The sequence below is a fragment of the Astyanax mexicanus genome, chromosome 11 (assembly GCF_023375975.1).
Source record: "Astyanax mexicanus isolate ESR-SI-001 chromosome 11, AstMex3_surface, whole genome shotgun sequence".
NCBI lineage: Eukaryota > Metazoa > Chordata > Actinopteri > Characiformes > Acestrorhamphidae > Astyanax > Astyanax mexicanus.
Window position 1 is genome coordinate 37,642,385 of NC_064418.1, and position 20,833 is coordinate 37,663,217.

The 20,833-nt window shown below is 38.3% G+C and overlaps 1 protein-coding gene across 4 annotated transcripts in view; it reads left to right on the plus strand.

Annotated features, from left to right (window-relative positions):
• lrp2a (low density lipoprotein receptor-related protein 2a) overlaps positions 1 to 20,833 on the plus strand; it is an 80,977-nt gene that overhangs the window by 56,786 nt on the left and 3,358 nt on the right. For 3 of the 4 annotated variants that reach the window (XM_049484649.1, XM_049484652.1, XM_049484653.1), the window contains 24 exons: positions 793 to 963; positions 1,725 to 1,948; positions 2,542 to 2,719; positions 3,389 to 3,585; positions 3,690 to 3,935; positions 4,652 to 4,780; positions 8,423 to 8,542; positions 10,471 to 10,587; positions 11,843 to 11,959; positions 12,394 to 12,531; positions 12,765 to 12,887; positions 13,558 to 13,686; positions 13,848 to 13,979; positions 14,773 to 14,904; positions 15,348 to 15,491; positions 15,645 to 15,810; positions 15,938 to 16,066; positions 16,281 to 16,501; positions 16,656 to 16,835; positions 17,955 to 18,074; positions 19,230 to 19,320; positions 19,466 to 19,533; positions 19,860 to 19,977; positions 20,163 to 20,289. In XM_049484649.1, coding sequence (XP_049340606.1) covers positions 793 to 963; positions 1,725 to 1,948; positions 2,542 to 2,719; positions 3,389 to 3,585; positions 3,690 to 3,935; positions 4,652 to 4,780; positions 8,423 to 8,542; positions 10,471 to 10,587; positions 11,843 to 11,959; positions 12,394 to 12,531; positions 12,765 to 12,887; positions 13,558 to 13,686; positions 13,848 to 13,979; positions 14,773 to 14,904; positions 15,348 to 15,491; positions 15,645 to 15,810; positions 15,938 to 16,066; positions 16,281 to 16,501; positions 16,656 to 16,835; positions 17,955 to 18,074; positions 19,230 to 19,320; positions 19,466 to 19,533; positions 19,860 to 19,977; positions 20,163 to 20,289 — 3,517 coding nt within the window. The remainder of the gene's footprint in view (positions 1 to 792; positions 964 to 1,724; positions 1,949 to 2,541; positions 2,720 to 3,388; positions 3,586 to 3,689; positions 3,936 to 4,651; positions 4,781 to 8,422; positions 8,543 to 10,470; positions 10,588 to 11,842; positions 11,960 to 12,393; positions 12,532 to 12,764; positions 12,888 to 13,557; positions 13,687 to 13,847; positions 13,980 to 14,772; positions 14,905 to 15,347; positions 15,492 to 15,644; positions 15,811 to 15,937; positions 16,067 to 16,280; positions 16,502 to 16,655; positions 16,836 to 17,954; positions 18,075 to 19,229; positions 19,321 to 19,465; positions 19,534 to 19,859; positions 19,978 to 20,162; positions 20,290 to 20,833) is intronic. The other variant, XM_049484650.1, reaches the window with a different exon arrangement.

Sequence of the window (20,833 nt, forward strand, 5' to 3'; positions counted from 1 at the left end):
TCAAACTAGAGTCGCTTTGTAATGAGGTAGAACCAACAATACTAGGAACAGGTGTGTGCGTGGGGTGCTCTTTTATACAGCAGGTAACCAGCATTCAGGACTTCCTCAAGGAAGCAGGTGATGTGTCACATAATCGGGTGTGTGTGTGATGTCAGCGGGTGGTGTGTTCTGGGTAGTGTAGTTGTTAGACTGAAAACCTCCGTTAGAGCTGAATGTGGGAGAAACAGGAGCACTTTCAGCACCAGACGAGACATTTTATATTAAAAGTGAGGTGACGAAACTCCAGACGGGATTAAAATGACTGGAGGACCAGCGAAAAAGTTCAGCGAAAAACAATAGATAATAGCCTGAAATTTTCTTAGATGATGCCTGAGAAAAATGCATACATGGTCTTCCCAGATGGGAATAAAATCACAGAGGACCTCATAAAAGGGAAAATTACCCGCAGGACCTCCTGAGAAGCTAATCCTGTCTGGATAGGGCTTTTGGAAGAGTTTTAGCTCAAAACTGGATATTTTTGAACTGAAAGATGAAAGCTGTACAGGAATGTTAGCTGAGGTAACTTAGGTCTTATCTTAACTGAGGTCTTATCGTTTGTTTGTAACTTAAATCTGTTCTCTCAGTATGGCATGGCTTTAAGTATATGTAATATGTATGTAAAAAAAAATCATAAATGTTATTGTTATTAAATGACCTTTCAAAATCAACTCTGAAGCAGCAATAATGCTTGCAGTATTTCTCTAAATATTGTCATTTGGTTTTCATAATAATGCTGTGTTCTTTTTTTTTCAGATATGTTTACTGGACCGACTGGGGAGATCGAGCTTTCATAGGTCGTGTTGGGATGGATGGTGGCAACAAATCTGCCATCATCACCACCAAGATTGAGTGGCCCAATGGCCTGACTATAGACTACACCAATGACATGCTCTACTGGTCTGATGCACACTTAAACTACATTGAGTAAGAAAAAGATTGAACTAATTTGCAAGATATGTTGACTTTCTGCATTTAACACTACTTTGTTGTTAATCCTATTAAGAAAACGGTTTTACTATATAACCCATGTACAGTTTTATGATGCACTATATGGACAAAAGTATTGGGATGAAATCAGGGGCCTGTCCAGGAAATACTTTTTATTAGTTTTTGAAGCATTGTTTAGAGGATTTATGTCGCATTTCAATACTGGGGGTTTACATCCCTATAGTCCTTTTCTGACACTGGGCATTTCCAATAGGTTTTCAAGAGGTTCACATTTGTCTGAAAAATATAGTCCTATTAAAATGACAATACTAGACAAGCTCTCTATCTTTTTTCGAATGGGTGTAACTTTGTGTACCTTAATTCATTTATAATGGGTGTCAACAAAGATTTTATATTGTATTGTATTGTATATTCGCTGCTGTTAAATCTCCTGAGGATGTTGTGGGCTTAATTAACTAGGTGAAGACCTAGTGAGGGGTTTGGCCCTATTTGTAATCCCACTTGTCAGGTGTAGGATTGTGTTATCTTGTTCTGTATTATAAAACTTTTAATACAGCTTTATATATTTATCAGTTCAGTAGACATAAATTTAATATTTAGTGACTTACTAATTTTACATTATTTTCCAGGTGCCTAAGCACAAATGGCTTTGTAAGGACCAGTGATATTGTCAGTTAATGGTTGGAAAACGTTGGTTCCTAGGGCAGTATTTCAGAAAGTTTATTTTCTGTCCACAGGTACTCTGACTTAGACGGCCTTCACCGCCACACTGTGTATGACGGTGTGCTCCCTCACCCATTTGCATTAACTGTGTTTGAGGACAGTGTGTATTGGACGGACTGGAACACCCGCACAGTGGAGAAAGGCAATAAGTACGATGGCTCCGGGCGCCAAGCTCTTGTCAACACCACCCACAGACCCTTCGACATCCACGTGTGTCACCCCTACCGCCAGCCCATAGGTAAACCCAGGACAGAGGAACTCAAGCGGGCTACAATCACAAGCTCCCCTGTGTTCTCACATCCTCTCCGAGCTATTATACCTATTATCTTTGATCATTATCTCTTCCTTTAAACTTCTACTTAAACCGTTTTAGAGTGCCTGCCAATATTTACACAGACAGAGACAATGCAGCGAGTGTTTTCTCTTCTCCCCCTCTTCAGCAAGAGAGGAAAGACAATACCTTTTATCAATACTGTATTTTGCCAAGACAGATAGCTTCAAGTCTTTAGATATGCTCTTCTTTTTAAGAGGGGATGTATCTCTGTTGTAGGAGACAGACAAAACCCTGTATCTCTGCACTTTTATAAATACTGATGCCAAAAGGGCTCTTTGGAACAATGCCATAGGAAACATTTTGGTACCCTGAAGAGCCTTCAATTCAGAAAAAAACTAACCATTCACATAATATAAGTGTTATACGCTTAGTCATTTTAATTATTAGGGCACCATCAGTGGTTCTTTAAAGGTATTGCTGATCATTGTTTTTTTTCTGCAGTAAGATGATGATGTAGCATTAGTAGTGTAATAGCTTATATCTTTCTCTGCCTTTAGTAACCAATCCCTGTGCACTGAACAATGGTGGATGTTCACACCTGTGTCTGCTGAAAGCTGGAGGTCAGGGCTACACCTGTGAATGCCCTGATCACTTCCTGACCGTGCAGATACTGGGTGTGGCCCGCTGTCTGCCCATGTGCTCCAGCACACAGTACAGATGTGCAGATAATGAACGGTGAGGACTTCAAATCACTTCTTTTATCTTGACTATAGTTTCCTCTGTACAAATCAAGCTTGTGTGATCAGTATATTCCAAAATAAACTACCATTATGTTTTATATACAGCTCTGGAAAAAAATTAAGAAACCTTCAGTTTCTGAATCAGTTTCTTTTGATTTGGTTGTATTCTATAAACTACAGAAAACATTTTTACTAATATCCAAATAAAAATGTTGTCATTTAGAGCATCTAATTGCATAATATGAAAAAAGGCTGAAAAAACAGAGCTTTCAGACCTTAAATAATGCAAAGAAAACAAGTTCATATTCTTTAAGTTTTAAGAGTTCAGAAATCAATATTTGTTGGAATAACCCTGTTTTTTAATCACAGTTTTATGAGCCTTGGCATATTCTCCTTCACCAGTCTTACACGCTGCTTTTGGATAACATTATGCCACTACTGTTGCAAAAATTCAAGCAGTTCAGCTTCTTTCTCTTGATTATATTCCAGAGGTTTTCAATTTGGTACAATTGAGAATTAAGAAACTCATCATTTTAAGTGGTTTCTTATTTTTTTCCAGAGCTGTATTACATTGTTTGAATTGTATTTTTATGAAATCAATATTTTTGGTGCTCCTTTTACTAAGTGACTAAGTGGTGCCTGTTTTGTCCATGCTCTTGTGCAGCTGTATCCCCATCTGGTGGAAGTGTGATGGTCAGCATGATTGCAGAGATGGTTCTGATGAGCCCTCAACATGCCCTCTACGCCACTGCAGACTGGGCCAGTTCCAGTGTAATGATGGGAACTGCACCAGCCCACATTTCCTATGTAACTCTAACCAGGACTGCCCTGATGGGTCTGACGAGGACACTGTGCTGTGTGGTATGGACATTTGAAGTGCTTTTGTCTTAGTAATGTGTTGTTCACTGCACACATAGGTCCATATAGTTTCTCACTCAGCTAAATCTGGCTTTTTACTCCCTCAGCCACGCACCAGTGTGAGGCACATCAGTGGCAGTGCAATAATAAGCGCTGTATCCCAGAAGCCTGGCAGTGTGACGGGGAGAATGACTGTGGAGACAACTCAGACGAGGACCCCTCACACTGTTCCAGCAGGACCTGCCGCCCCGGCCAGTTTAAATGCAGTAATGGCCGCTGCATCCCACAGAGCTGGAAATGTGATGTGGATGATGACTGCGGAGACAACTCTGATGAACCCATTGACGAATGCAGTGAGTGAAACATCATTTTGAATTGTGTTTTAGTTGGTAATTCAGTCAAATATAATAATATCTTGTACAACACTGTGAATAAGGAACCCTTGTTGCGACTTATCTTCCTTACTTTTATTCTGTAGCTACATACCTTATTTAGTAGGTATAGAGCAAAAAGCTAAATAATTCATATGAGTACTGTACATAAGTATACCTTATAGCAGGAGTCTGCAATTAAGTTTGTCTGTGGGCCAGATATTTTCCAAGCCATTAGGTGGTGGGCCACAAAAAAAAAATGTGTTTAGGAAAATTAAGTATAATGGGAGGGAGGGCTACAGACTAGTAGCTCTCCCGCCCAGAGGGTTGTTGAACCCAACTGCAGAACTGTTGATTTAAAGCAAGTAAACCCAAGAAAAAAGGGAAAAATAAATAAAAAAAAACACACCGCTCCTCTCGCGGGATCGTACCTGTTTCATCAGGGTCTCGGGTCCATACACTAACGCCTATTGCCGACCCCTGCCATATAGTAATAACTGAATAATAAGTCCAGAGCTTGAAGCTTCATTCATGCAGCAGTGTGAAAGAAAAATTGGAAACATTCATTTTTTAAACAACAAAAATTACATTTGAAACAAAGCAAAGAAATTACATTTGAAAGAGATTTCAGTTTATTATCAGTGTATGATATATGAGCTGCTCTATATTGCTGATTGATTGTGTGGTTTGTTTTTTAGTGGGTCCAGCATATCGATGTGACAACCACACAGAGTTTGACTGCGTTACCAACTACCGCTGTGTTCCTCTATGGGCTCTGTGCAATGGACACAACGACTGTAGGGATAACAGTGATGAGCAGAACTGTGGTGAGTGGAACAGCAGCCAGCAACCACACAGGACAAGATTTGTATAAAAACTTAATAGTAGCATAAAACTCACTCATAAACTCACAAGCGCATTGATGGTATTAACTTTTTCTCCTATTTTTTTATTACCAAATTAATGTTTAATAGTATCACTCTATGATCAAAATAGAGATGGTACAATATTCATACAACTATAAAACCACAGCAGCACACATTATTTTTGTGCGCATTAATTAAAGTTAGCTTATTGCACATTTAAAGACTTTATACAAATAAAATAAAAATAAATCAATGTTTATTTGTTCAATACATAGTGGTAAAAATGCCAATTAGCAGTGGAATTTTCTGATAAGTGACCAGTCACAGGAAACAATAGGATATGATATGAAAATGAATATATACAAAATATAAAGAGAAAACAACTGATATAATATACTAATATATAGATACAGCTCCTGAAAAAATAAGAGGCCAGTTTAAAACTATGACTTTCTTTGATTTTACCAAATTAAAAACCTCTAGAATATAATCAAGAGAAAGATGGATGATCACAAGCCATCAAGCCATCATTTTTTGGAATTTGGAAGAAATGTTGTCTGTAGTTATAGAATATAGAATAAAACAACAATGTTCATTTTACTCAAACATATACCTATAGATAGCAAAAGTCAGAGAAACTTATTCAGAAACTGAAGTGGTCTCTTATTTTTTTCCACAGCTGTATATCACAATGTGTTATGTAGAAATATGTGGTTAGGTACAAAGTGCAGGTGCAAAATGTGCAATTTCACCAACCAAAAACGTGCTTCCTTGGTCTGTGAGGGTTGAAGAATAAGGGAAACCACCTACACACACACACAAAAACCCAATTAGTTCTGGTTGATTTGAGGCATTTTACTCAGTGGTCACTTCATGGAGCCTTTTATTGTCCTTTCCTGTGGGTGTGATTCTCCGAGAGATAGGTCTGCTCTCTGAACACAGCTGGGTGGTGTAAAACAGTGTAGATGGTTTATTCATAACTTGGTGTTCTATTGCAGAGATCAGACTAATAGAAATACATGGCTAAACTAAGGAAAACTGAAATTTTATGTAACGCAACAGTTGACCCAGATTATTCAAGCAATTTGTTGTGTTAGTGTTGATGAAATGATGAGAAGCTATTCATCCCATCACACTCAAGGAGTACATTAGTAGGAGAGAGGACCAGGCCAACTCTGATGAACGGGCCCTCTGTGACCCCTCTCCTTAACCCCTTTGCTAGCCTCTGACTACAGCACAGATTTATGGGCTGTGTGTTTGTGTGTTTCTATGGGTATATGCTGATGTCTGTGTCAGGCACCAGTGTAGAGCACTGTGGGCAGGTCTGTAGGATGGTGTAATTAGTATATAGATGAGTTGGTTGTTAAAATACAATGTTTGTATGCTGATGTAGTTGAATTCAAATGCTTATTATTTATATGTGTGTGCATTTATGCAAGCTGTCAGCACAGTCAGATCTCTGCATTTTGTGGTCTGAGCCTCACTCACACACACATGCACGCACACACAGACAGTCCTCCCATGTCTTATCAGCTCCCCCCACTCCATTAGTGCCATCCTGCACAGAGAGGAGAGATCTCCCTAATCTGAGTGTAAGAATGTGCCGCGTGGGGCAGGTGGGGCACCTCTAAGACTCAGGGTGTATTTGTCTGTGTGATAAAGTCCAGTTTTTTCATTGTATGTGAGCGTCTGATACAATATTGCATACCTGTACTTCTCTTCTCCTCTCCTCTTCTTTTCTATTCTCTTCTCTTCCCTCACTTTCCTCACTTCTCTCCACTTTTAGCTTCTTCTCTCTTCTTTTCTCATGTCTTTTCTTTCTCTTTTGCTATTTCTCTTCTCATTTTTTCATTAAGCTGTTTCGTTTCCTCTCCACTGCAGCATGTCTGCTATGACTCACTGTTCAGAGTCTGTGTGTGTGGGGGGGTGTATGTGCACTCCTGTTACCACTTTCATCCTAACTGCAATTAAATCTCCCTTCAGAACCCACTGCTACAGTTATCATCATGTCTTTATTAAACAGCATCCCACTAGGCACTAAAGAATGTCTCCTTTATCAGCCCTGTCTGCAGACTCAAAATGTAAAATCTGTTCTGAACAACAGAAATGAGAGATATGACTCATTTAACATCATTATTAATTGAATGCACTTAATTACATTAAGTTTTACAATATAAAAAAAGTTGTGCTTCAATTTGCAGTGCTGTGGAACAGTTTTAGACACCTGTATTTAAAAGGTAATTTGTCAGGGCAATAATTGCGTGTATGCTTGTACTTAATGCTAATATTAGAATTAATGCAAAAACATTATACAGAAGCCCAGTATTATTTTGTTGTTGATGTTCAGTACCGTAGTTTTTGCACTATAAGCGGTACAGGATTTTAGGGCACACTATTAATGAATGTCTATTTTCTGGTCTATTTTTTTTTATACATAAGGTGCACCAGATTATAAGGCACATTATGCGACACTAGTAAGGAACAGGTGTGTCGCCCTGTTTTTCTTCTAATTCAGCAGGTCTCGCCGCTGGGGGTGGTGGGGAGGTAACTAAAAGCTAAGCTATGAAAACAAAACTGTAATTCTTAAAAAGAAGATTTTCTTTTAAAGCCAAACGAGCACTGGATGTTAATCAACACAGATTTATCTTCTAAAAACAATTTATTTGGCTGTGTTTATTGTGAGTAAAGTGCTTCTGTTTATTTACAGTAAGCTTAGATTTCCTAGATTAAACACCATTAGCGAATAACCGCAAGCGCTATTAAATGTCGCCTGAGGAACACAGAGTGTTCCGATAAGCCAGGGCGATATTAGCTAGTGGTTCGTATCTTGTTTTAACACTGTAAACATGCAGGCTACAGTCCGATATACTCACCTCTGAAAAGCGAAAAAGCTACTGCTTAGGCTGGTTAGAAGCTAATGCTGATGCTGCTCTAGCAGTGCTAGACGGAGCTAGCAGCAGGCTACCGGCCGGTAATACTCACCTCTGAACGATGAAAGAGCTAGCACTTAGTGGCTAATGCTAATGCTCCTGCAGTCTCGGTGCTGGAGAACTAAACTGAAACTCCTGTATAAACACTGTACTTTAGCTGAGTGGCTTTACTGCTCTTTACAACCTGACTGGTAAAATTCATACATAAGGCGCACTGACGTTTTTTGGGAAAATGAAAGGATTTTAAATTCGCCTTATAGTGCAAAAGTGCAGCTAATAGATGCTTTTTTTTTAAAGTGGCATAAAATGTGGTGAATTTAGCCAAATCTATGCAGTGGCGCAAGGGCATCTAGGAGAAATGTGAAACTAAACCTCTGTTCTTCTAACAAGCTAAAAACAAAAGCATGCAATCTACTTAACTGAACTTCTGTACTTCTGTATTCATCATTATTTATATTAATTTTATTCTGCATTGTATTTTGCAAGCAATGACACTGACTAAGTGTCTACTTGCTTATTTATTTTCTTTGTAGATTGGTTGAAAATTACCATTAAAAACAATGTATTCTTAGTTAACCAATCTGGTTAGATAAAGTTAAGTAATGAATAACGAGGGAATGTGTGTGTGTGAGTGAGGGTTGTGTTAAACGTGACCTCTGTGTTGTGTTTAAAGAGGAGTTAACCTGTGACCCCGCTGGAGATTTCCGCTGTGATAACCACCAGTGTATCCCCCTGCGCTGGAAATGTGACGGAGACAACGACTGTGGGGACGGGTCAGATGAACGGAACTGCAGTGAGTACCTCACACAGCCTGTAGGTGCCTCCAGAACCTAAGTACAGGAGAGCACTGCTCACTCATTTCACCTGTCCATGACCCCAAATTAATCCATGTATAGCAAATGTTTTACCGTTAGACAAGCTTAACTGAATCTTATCGAAAATGTCTGCCAATTTATGAAAAGTTGAGGTAATTTAAAATAAATTTTTGTCAACATAACATTTCCAAAGTTTTTTGTATGCCTGTGAAAGGTCACACTAGTTAGTATAGATTTCTTTCCTCAAATAATCTTGCAACTATATGGGTGCTAGAAACTACTTGAAAAATGATGTACAATGTGATTTTGGAACAGAATATAAAAAACATTGATTTTTCTTTTTGTTTAAAATTTTTACTGTATGAAGTGGTTCAGCAGATTAAGGCGATGCCACTATGATCGGGAGATCGCCGGTTCGAATCCCGTTTATGTAGCTTGCCATCAGATGCCAGAGACCTGAGAGAGCTGGGTAGATGGCGCTCTCTCCCCACATCACTCCAAAAATAATTTTTGGATTTAGTTGTTCATCTTTCTGGATAGCGTTGCTGTCTTTTCAGCGTACGTTCAGTCAACTATGCAGTTGGCTAGATAGATTGTAGCCGGTTAATTGAGTTAGTATTCAGCTTAGCAGCTAATCAGAACGGAAAAAAATTGAACAGACGATGTAAAGAGAGTAACTAGCAACTCACTAACTAACAACAATAACTAGGATACTGGTTCTCTCAGTTATAAAACACATTTTAGACAGTGTGGAAAAGGAGGACACACTGTCTAAAATGTGTTTTATAACTGAGAGAACCAGTATCCTAGTGTCCACATAGGAGACCAAGAGAGTGGTAGAGAGAGATGTAGAATGAGAGAATGTAGAAGGTTTCTGCCTGCATCTGTCAAAGCTGAAGCAGGGTGTGAACTGGCCCTGTGATGAGGTTCTGGGAGTGGGGTGAAAGCATGATGGGTGCCTGCGCTAAATCACTGAATAGTAGACTGAAAGAAGCACTGATTTTTTCAGCACATGTCTCCCCCCCACATAGGAGCTGCTGTATTGCACAAATTCACTCCCCCTAATGAATTCATCTATGAACTCACCTCCAAAAAATGGCTTTCAGAACCAAGGGGCTCCTTGCAACTGTAGTGAGCTGTGAAAAACAACCTTTGGCTCATCAGATAACCTGCTAATCCTGTAACCAAGGAAAGCACAACTTATTTGTGTCTCTTATCAGTGTCAGGGTTTTGTAAGTGTATGGCTTTGGCTCTGGGTGGTGTTTATCAGTTTGTGTAAAACAGCTAAATTATTGTCCATTTCTACCTTTAATTTTACAGGGATTTACAGAGTTATGATCTGTAGTTCATTAAAATAATAAAATGATAAAAATAAGACATTCTAAATAATATAGATTATAATAGGTTTTGAGTTTACATGAAAGAGAAAGAAAGAAAGACATTCCAAATTATTGGTGAACATAGACTGACCAGAAAGAGAAGAAAGACATACCGTAATAAGACATTTCGAATTATTAGCAACCATGGACTGAAATTAGAACATTAGGAATTATTAGCAAACATGAACTGACCATAAAAAGAATGAGAATTTAGACCCCAGTCCCAAGTTATTAGTCAATATGTGCTCACCACTATTCTGAATTATTCATGCACATGGACTGAATATTGGACAACATTGGACAAACATGAGCTAAGGAGACAGAAAGAGAAATAAGACATATAAATTATTGACGAACATAGGCTGACCGTACACTTCACCAAAACAGTTACACTCCATCGGCTACTAATGAGCAGCTTTCACTTCACTTCAAGCTACACTGAGAATGAAAAGGATGCCTGTCGCAGTATTTGCATGTGTGTGTGTGTGGTGTGTGTGCGTGATTGACACTCTCTTGTGTGTCCCCAGGCCCTCGAGCATGCACAGAAAGCGAGTATCGCTGTGACAACCTGCACTGCATTCCTGACCGCTGGGTGTGTGACCATGACAACGACTGTGAGGATAACTCGGATGAAAGGGACTGTGGTGAGCAGAGCCTCTTTGTCTGAGCTCCAGTGTGTCCAGTGGGGGGCACAGCCACCTCCTTCTCAAGACGCTCCGCTGTTCCACTGATTTAGAACCGTCCTTTGTCTGGTTTTGAATGGTCCTACATGCCGTAAAATTCATTGCTGAATTATTACTGATTTATGGATCATGTTGCTCCAATGCTTGAACACCTATGAATGCTGGTATTACAACTGAATGCATTGTGTGATGCAACAAGTGTTGCTAATGCATTAACCATGAGAGAGTCACCAAGGGACAGTTTGAAGTAGACACATTTTAATCTAAACGGTTAAATATTTATTTTGAACTGTGGTAAAGTAGATTTTTTTTAAACCTATATATCTGGGTAATAAACACATTTTTAAAAAAGTTAATAAAGTTTAGAAGTTTAGAATAAATCCAAACCTGCAAAAACAGGCATTTGTTTATAATCATTTAAATTATTAAAAGTTTGGTTATCCAAACAATCATTTATCAAATTAATTCAATTTTGCACCTTGTGCAGTTTAAAATTTACTTTAATTATAATTAAATTGAATATGTTTTTGTTGCAGTATTAAAGATTATAAGAATGTATATTTTAATATTATTAGATGTATTACATATATATTGATATATTAAATGGTGGTGTTCACTTGGTGCTGTTTGAAATGTACTTTTACCTTAGGTTAATTTGGTATTTAATTTAATATTTAAGGCTATAATATTACAATGTTGAAATATGATTTTACAGTTAAATACAGTTATATACAACTAAAACTTAAAAAACTTTTAAAATCTTTTTTTTTTTTTTTTTCAAATGTTCCCAGTGGACCCCTAAAGCAGAGTTTGTCTCCAAATTGAGTCACAAAAAGTTTATAGATTATCTTGTAGGAGTCTTCAAGAATCAGTTTGAGAGAAACTGGTTTAAAACACTTTTTGTTCCTGGTGAAAAACCTTTTAACCACGAGACTCTTGACTCTAGCTAATATTGAGTCTCTGTACTCTGCACATCATCAGTTCTCGCCAAGGTGAAAGCTAAGTGCTCATCAGCACTGCTTGTAAACTTCCTGGCAGAAAAACCTGCGGCCAACCTTCCTTCCTAATGAGAACTCTGTATTACATCCTCTTGGACACGGTGCAAATGGCAGACTGTAGAGAATAGTATACTGTACTGTTATTTATCCTCTGTGTATGGGCTGGATGCCGGCTGATGGTGTGGAGTGTAATGCTTCTTTGTGGAACTACGTTGCAGAGTTACGGACCTGCCATCCAGGATATTTCCAGTGTGACAGTGGACACTGTGTTGCTGAGCGCTTCAAGTGTGACGGCAATGCGGACTGCTTGGACTTTACAGATGAAATGTCATGCCGTGAGTTTTTCTCCTGTATCCTCTTTGCCCAATTCCAAACAGCTTCCACTGGAGTGTACCTGTAATTAAGGTGTAAAAAGGCCATAAAAAAATTAACTACATAAATGGCTTAGTGGCTCGTTTCATATAAGTGCTGACCTTATGACCAGGAGGTTACAAGCCCAATTTCCTGCAGTGCTAAAATTATAGGAGATTTTGACCTTGTTCTCTCTGGGTGGGGAGGAAGGTGCCTCCCTTTCCTGTGACGATGTTCTGTACGAGATAAAAGAATATCCTTCTTTAAAGGCGTTTTTTAAAAACACTTTCTTGTGAAAATATTGCCCTTACTAATGATTTCTTTTGGCAAGGAAGTAACATTATAGTATTGTTTTCTGTCTTCTACTTTTCTCCATCAGTTTCAGTGCATAAACTAACATTGTCTGTGTTCTTTGCAGCAACCCGGTACCCCAACGGCACATACTGTCCTCCCTTCCTCTTTGAGTGTAAGAACCATGTGTGTGTCCAGCAGCACTGGAGGTGTGATGGAGACGATGACTGTGGAGATGGATCAGATGAGGAGCTGCATCTCTGCTGTAAGAGCATATTCAAGCATTTTACAGCAGGATAGCATTAACAAGGCCTTAAGCAAACACCTGTATATGAGCACAGTTATCAATAATTAACTATTGTGGCTAATTGGGTTTGCGACAATATTCATTTATTCTGTACTTGAAAATCATGATATTTTGTTTTGCAATCATTTATTGATTCTCAAAAACAAGATTTTTAATTAATAATTTATTTAATACACTGCTTGTCCCATCAGTGGATATCTCCTGTGAACCTCCATTCCGGTTCCGCTGTGACAACAACCGCTGTATCTACAGCCATGAGCTCTGCAACTCAGTGAACGACTGTGGGGACGGAACAGATGAAAAGGAGGAACACTGTGAGTGAAAGCCAAAGCAATACAGTCACTTTACAGGCCACACAGCACCAAAGGCATTACACACAAAAACACACTAACACACAGACACACACACTAGTCGATAAGGATAATGAGACTGTTTTAAAAAATAGTTAAATTTTGGTAAAACAGTAACAATATTCAGCTCTGGAAAAAAAAGGGACCATTTAATAATGATGTTTTTCCTTTTTACCAATTTTACCAATTTTTACCAATTTTTACCATCAAATCAGTCTGAACTGCTTGAATTTTTGCACCAGGAGTGGCATTAAGTTATCCAAAAGCAATGTGTAAGACTGGTGGAGGAGAACATGCCAAGATGCATGAAAACTGTGATTAAAAACCAGGGTTATTCCACCAAATATTGATTTCCGAACTTAAAACTTTATGAATATGAACTTGTTTCCTTTGTATTATTTGAGCTATACAGTTGTCTTATAATCAAATAACATAAAAAGAAAGGTTATAATGAAGACCTTTCTCAGGTCAGATGAAGCATTTTATTCCCGTAAAAGTCCTACTTACTGTATCATTCATATTTATGGACTGTTAGCACTTCATAAATTTGCCTCCTCTAACATGCTCAGATTGTAAAGCAGCTGCACATTAGAGATCTATTTGGTGAGTCCTGGATTTTCTCTTCTGCATTCAGGTGTGACCCCGACTCACGGGCCTTGCTCTCCTGACGAGTATAAGTGTGGGAACGGCCAGTGCATTCCTCTGCAGTACGCCTGTGATGATTACGATGACTGTGGAGACCAGACTGATGAATTGGGATGCAGTACGTAAACATTAACCCACTCACTCTATAAATACAGCATTATTATACAGACTCTGACCAGTTATATTGCGTTTATTTCATCAAGCAAGCATCTTAGTAAAGATTTTTACATTTTTTTTTACATTAAATATATGCATGTGTGTCTCTGTTGTCTGTGTTAGATAATGGCGGTGATCGGTCCTGCAGTGAGAATCTATGTGAACATAACTGTACTGGGCTGACTGGTGGAGGCTTTATCTGCTCCTGCAGGCCGGGCTATAAACCCAGTGATGAGAACAGGAACTCCTGTGAGGGTGAGTGAAGCAGGCCCGCTTTCCTCATGAAAGAACAACAGCACTTTAATAACATACAGTAGAACAAAGATTAACCTGCTTACACATTAAAGCATGAAAGGGAGTGCAAAACTGCAAATGCATAAAAAACAGTTCTATTAATAGTGTGTGAGAGTTTATATGGTGGCAGACATTGACAGTAACATTGAATAAGGTGTTTTTGTTTTGTTTTTTATGTGAGAACAGATATGTAAAACTGTACAGATATAATGTGAAAAGTGAATAGAGATCTGCACAACAACAATATATTATCAGGATAAAGTTTGTTACAGTGCATATTGTGTAGGTTAGTTAGTTAGTAAACACAGACCACCTATGTTTCACTACAAAGAGATAATAATTAGTTATACTTAACTTGATGCAGCGCAGACAGTTTAAATTGAAAATACTAGTGTTAAAGCTGCATTTTCTGATACCTGGTAGAATATTTTTGCCCCTTATTTTTGCCTCTCATGGACATGCTTTACACATGCATTTCTGGATAAGCTGAGAGATCAAGAACTGGCACTAAAAGTAATATTACATCATCATTTAAATCTAACCAATATATTGCATTTTGTCTAGAGTTTAAAATAATCTAATACATATCGCTTATTGAAAAATGGCTGTTAGGATTGTGATTTTGCCTTATCGCCCACCCCTGTTTACAGTGTTGATATTGGAAGAATTCAAATATCCTATTAAAAAGTGCTGACCAGGTGGTACCAAGTTCCTGTGGGTTTAATCTGAGGCATGTGTGTCTTTCTCTCTTTAGATGTGAACGAGTGTGATGTCTATGGCACTTGTCCGCAGTTGTGCAGGAACACTAAGGGCAGTTATGAGTGTTCCTGTGCTGAGGGTTTCCGCTCTGTTGGTCTGCAGCAGGGAATGGAGTGTGCTGCTGATGGTAAGAGATGGCATTGGCAAGAGCTCCCTCACTTATCAGCACTCAACAATAATCTTCCCTATCTTTGTCTTCTGAGCAGCTCTCTCTCTTTCTCGATCTCCCTGTCACCATATCTGAATTTGGGACAAAGTTGATATCATTAAACATTAATATAATAAAAAAACAGCTCAAAATAAAATTAAGAAGAACATTGTAAAATTGGAACTTTGGCAATTTTCTACTTATCAGTTGCTTTTGCACAGACTTGCAATATATTATTATTTGTTATGAAAAATGAAGAAAGAATGTAAAATAAAAATGTCAAATGTTCAAACTTTAGGCTTTTTTTTTAGACCTTTCTTTTGGTTTTCTCTTAACAGTTTCTAAGGGTTGTTGATCTTTTACAATATTTTGCCTTCCTCTCACTATGTCTCACTACGTGTCCTGGCTCTTCTTTGTCTCAGGCAATCCTCCAGTGCTGCTTTTGCCCGATAATGTTCGTATCCGTCGCTACAATCTGTCATCTGAGCAGTACTTGGACTATGTGGATGACGCAGAGCACATTCAGGCTTTGGATTATCTCTGGGACCCAGAGAACCAAGGACTAAGTAAGATCATCCCCATGTTTAATCTGGTTAATCTTCTACAAAAAAAAACAAAAAAACATTTTGATTATCATTTGAAACACTCATATTTTACATATATTATTTGAGTGTGAGAGTCAGAGTGGAGCTAATGACTAAATTCTGTTCTGTTTCTAGGTATTGTGTACTGGACAGTTTTGGGTCGAGGTGCTCAGTTTGGCTCAATAAAAAGAGCATATATGACCACTTTTGACGACCATGGCAGTAACCCAGTGAAAGAAGTAGATCTGAATCTCAGATACATCTCCAGCCCTGACGGCATTGCTGTGGACTGGGTCGGCCGGTATGTACTTTTTTATTTTATTTTCTGATTCACTATTACATTACTGTGTTTAGTTGTTTTAATGTGTAAGATTCTAAATTTGATATATTATGTTTTTAATTTTTTTTTTATTATTTTATGTTTTTAGACATATTTACTGGACAGACGCAGGCACCAATCGTATTGAAGTGGCCAAGCTGGATGGGCGGTACAGAAAGTGGCTGATCCATTCAGATCTCGATCAGCCTGCTGCAATTGTTGTCAGCCCAGCTAATGGGTAAAGAACTTTAATTCATTTCTGTGGTTAATGTAGAACACGGGTATTTAAATCCAGTCCTGGAGTGCCAGGGTGGTCGGCAAGGATTGGGGATTTTCCTGTGGGAACACACCCAATACAACCAGTAACTAACAGTGCGTTTGAGTAGAGGATTGTGAAAGTCTGCTTCATAATATGTTTCTAATGTTTGTTTTTCTGTTTTTCTATTTTTCAGTATGATGTACTGGACTGACTGGGGCAGAAGCCCTAAGATTGAGGCAGCATGGATGGATGGGCAACACAGACAGGTGCTGCTAGATGAAGATCTGGGCTGGCCCACAGGACTGGCTCTTGATTATCTTAATGAAAACAGAATTTACTGGTGTGACTCCAAAGAGAACATTATTGAGTCAATGAAGGCGGATGGAACCGACAGGAAGATCATCATGTCAGGAGGTTTGGCACCTTTAAAAAGTCCTTTAAATATAATAGGGACTTTTAATAGTTAGTGTTACATATAGGATGTTATGCATTTGTTTCCTGTGTTTGAGATATGATTGTATGTCCAAAAGAATAATTTATAATGTGAATGATGTTGGTTTCTTGACAGATATTGGGAACCCCTACAGTCTGGATTTGTTTGAGGGCCATGTCTACTGGACAACAAAGGCCAAGGGTGAGGTGTGGAAGACTAACAAGTTCGGTAAAGGGGATAAAGTGAAGGTGCTGACCATAAACCCCTGGCTGACGCAAGTTCGCATTTATCAGGAGCACAGACACAACCACTCAGGTGAGGAGCACTCACTTATTTTGTATAAAGTAAGTTCTGTTTAATCCTGTCTAACTGAACTAATAGAAATATTGCATAGGTGCTTGTATAATGTTATGGATTTTATTAGGGTTTATACTGTAGTCTGCAGTAAGACAGGGATGTAGGAGAATACTAAAAATCAAAGTTTAGTCCACACCATGTTTTAAAACTTGCAGTTAGTTGTGAGCTTGTAACAGCAGGAAATTACACATTACAAATCCCCAAATTCTTTATTCATTCTTTATTCTTTCATTAATAAGCAGTAGAGCAAGTAGAGCTTAGGTTCTCTGCCCGAACCCGACCCAACCTGAGATTTTTTCATCACTTTCATCAGGCCGGGTTGGGTCGGGCTCAAGAAAATAGTCTGTGACGTATCTGTTTTTAAATTATCTATTTATTTTATATAAAGCTATGGCGTGATCATTACAATATAGCTAAGTAACAAATCAAACTTTGTTAAAAAAAAAGGTAGAATGTTATAATCACGCAGCTCTGGGCACACGCACACATGAGCTCCTCCACTAGTCCGCATTTGATTTGCTTAAATAATAGGTCTATGCTTCTTCAGTGTTGCAATGTTAATTAACATCATTCTGAACAGATTTAGCTCATTAAAACAGCCAGAAAAAAAGTGTTTTAAAAAGCTCAGTTTTAACACTGTACTTACTAAAAAAATGCTGTGTTTAAATCGGCTTGGGCTCATAATGCTCGGCCAGAACGTGCACAGGCTCAGACTGTGTCAGGTTGTTTTTTTTGGGCCCGATCTAAGCTCTAATAAGTAGACATGATAGATATAAACTATTTCTGAACTGTGTTGTGAGCTACAGACATTCCTTCTTAGCCCAATAAGGATTAAAGGTTGTTTTTAAATAGTCAAGGGTCACATAAAGCACTCTTAATATAATTTAAAATTATATTAATAACACAGTGTGGCTGTATAACTGAGCCATGGTGAGTGTATTCTACTATCTACTACCCGTACTAATGTGGTTTATCCTATTTTATTTGATTTTATTTGATTTACAATAATTATTAAGCAGCTTTCAGCTTTGTCTAAGTTCAGTAGTCACTCTAACTCTGTCCTGTTTTGTGTTTTAGTAATAAACCCCTGCAAAGATGTATGCAGTCACTTGTGTCTGCTGCGACCTGGTGGATACACCTGTGCATGTCCACAAGGTTCCACACTGCTCAGCTTCAACCAGAATGAGTGTGATGCAGGTAAGAACACTCAGACGTTGCTACTTTCCTGGCTAGCTGGTTTGGTTCCTCACTTCATACTCCTATCATGGTATATTCCGGCAGTCAAAAATAATTGCTCAGGTGCACAAAAGTCATATGCTGATTTTCAGCAGCTATTTGGTGAATATTAAAAATTAATGATCACTTTTTTCTCTGGAGGAGATTCACTAAAAATGATTTGATATGCAAACAAGACAAAATGATAGTTTGCTAGTATTTCCCACACCCTTGACTGAAATGGAAAGGGGAGTGGGGAACAGAAAGAAAAAAGGGGGAAATGGAGAGGAGGTGGAAGTTGTTCGACTCGCAGGTAGAAAGGAAGTGATGGTTTATATAGATGGGCGAGTGGGAGGAGCAAAGGACGTGGATCAATCTCCCAAATTTACGTTATACAGCTCTGGAAAAAATTAAAAGAGCACTTCAGTTTCTGAGTCAGTTTCTCTGATTTTGCTCTTTATAGGTATATGTTTAAGTAAAACGAACATTGTTGTTTTATTCTATATTCTGCGGACAGAATTCTTTCTCCAAATAAAATATTGTAATTTAAAGCATTTATTTGCAGAAAATGAGAAATAGCTGAAATAACAAAAAAGAGTTCAGAAATCATTATTTGGTGAAATATCCCTGTTTTTTAATCATAGTTTTCATGTATCTTGGCATGTTCTCCTCCACCAGTCTTACACACTGCTTTTAGATAACTTTATGCCACTCCTGGTGCAAAAATTCAAGCAGTTCAGCTTGGTTTGATGGCTTGTAATTATCCATCAATTAGATTTTTAAGTGGTCTATTATTTTTTCCAGAGCTGTATTTTCCACTATTACTCCCTTTAAAGAAGTTAAACATTTTACTTTATTTTATGGGCTTGTATTGGGAAATGCGTTGAGAGAAAAATACACCACTTTTGACTGCCAGTGTATTTGCATGCATGATGGCTGTTGTTGCTGGTTGTGCCGAACTGTTACTGTGATTATGCTTTATTTGCTTTATATACGCTATGTTGTGTTTTATTTGATCGTGTCGTTTTGTGGCAGTGGTGTATGTCTGTAATATGAACGTCTGTGCATTGATTTTGAAATTAAGTGTTGTGGCTGCAGTGCATCTGTAACATTCTGCATGGCTCTTGCTCTTTGCAGCCATAGAGACAGAGGTAGCCATGCCACTTGCATGCAGATGCATGAATGGTGGAACGTGCTACACCGACGAAGGGGGCCTTCCCAAATGCAAGTGAGTCTAAAAAGAGGACTCGTCTCATTTTCAGCTTTAGTAAACACTACCTTTATAGGTGAAGGATTAAAAAATGATAGATACAAAGGGCAAACATCTAACAGTGTTGTTCTTTATTAAGCCTAAACAATCTTCTCCTACCTAGGTGTCCATATGGCTATTCAGGAAGCTTCTGCGAAATGGGAAAGTCTAGAGGAGCCCCTGCTGGAACCGGTAACAATAGCACTTATATGTCAATAAAAGACTAGCCAATGCAATGTCACTTTATCCTCAATTTGGTGACATCCATAAAACATTTGATTAGCCAGTCATTAACTGCTGCCTTGTTTCTTATTTATACCTCTGTCTATTGATTAGAGTTGCATGATAGATAGATACTTTATTTATCCCGAAGGAAATTTAGGAACATATAGGTTATAGGTATATATATGATATAGGTTTTAAATGCATGATACAGGCATTAAACAATTAAAGTAGTTTGTTTGTTTGATGTGAAATTAAGCAAAATTTTAACTAACTTCAATATGTTTTGTGTTTAGCAGTGGCTGTGCTGTTGGCAGTGATTATTATTCTGCTCACTGGTGCTCTAGCTGTTGGTCTTTTCCTCAACTACAAACGCACTGGCTCAGTGATTCCATCCATGCCCAAATTACCCAGGTAAACTGTCCAACTCATTCACCAGCACCTGAACTTGGCTTTTTACTTCTGATCAAAGGAGATAATAGGAATTGCCAAACTAGTTCACAGACCGAAACTCAGAACACATGTTCCCGAAAAATAAGAGACATTTATTGACAGAACGCTAGATATAAAAATGATGTCAATTACTCTTTCCTTTTCAGCCTGAGCAGTCTGGTCAAGTCAGGTGATACAGGAAATGGAGTGTCTTTCCGCTCGGGTGACAATGTCACCATGGACATGGACCCTCAGACTCTCGGAGTGTCCTTCATCGACAGAGCCATGCAGCTGGTAAACATTAACTGCACTCAGTGACAAATGCTTCAGTTAATAAATACATTATCAGTACATTCAGAAAATCAGAATGAAATGTAAAACCTCTGGTTTATCTATTAAACCCATTTTGAACATCACAAGTGCATCAATTATTAACCTGGTTCATGAGGTACATTTAGATCAGGGGTGTCCAAACTTTTTTTGTTGGGGGCCAGAAGGAGAAATATATTTGAAGTCACGGGCCACACTCTGTAATAAAACAAATAATGAAATATACCACTTTAAATAATACTTTTTTCCTGATTATTTCATTTACACAGCATTTTACTTGACTTACTATATTTATCTTTGGCACTCTCTCCGCTTTTAGACTCTTTGGTCTGTTTTTCTGCGCTAGAAATGCGCACTCTCTCCGCTTTTAGACTCTTTGGTCCGTTTTTCTGCGCTAGAAATGCGCACTCTCTCCGCTTTTAGACTCTTTGGCCCGTTTTTCTGCGCTAGAAATGCGCACTCTCTCCGCTTTTAGACTCTTTGGTCTGTTTTTCTGCGCTAGAAATGC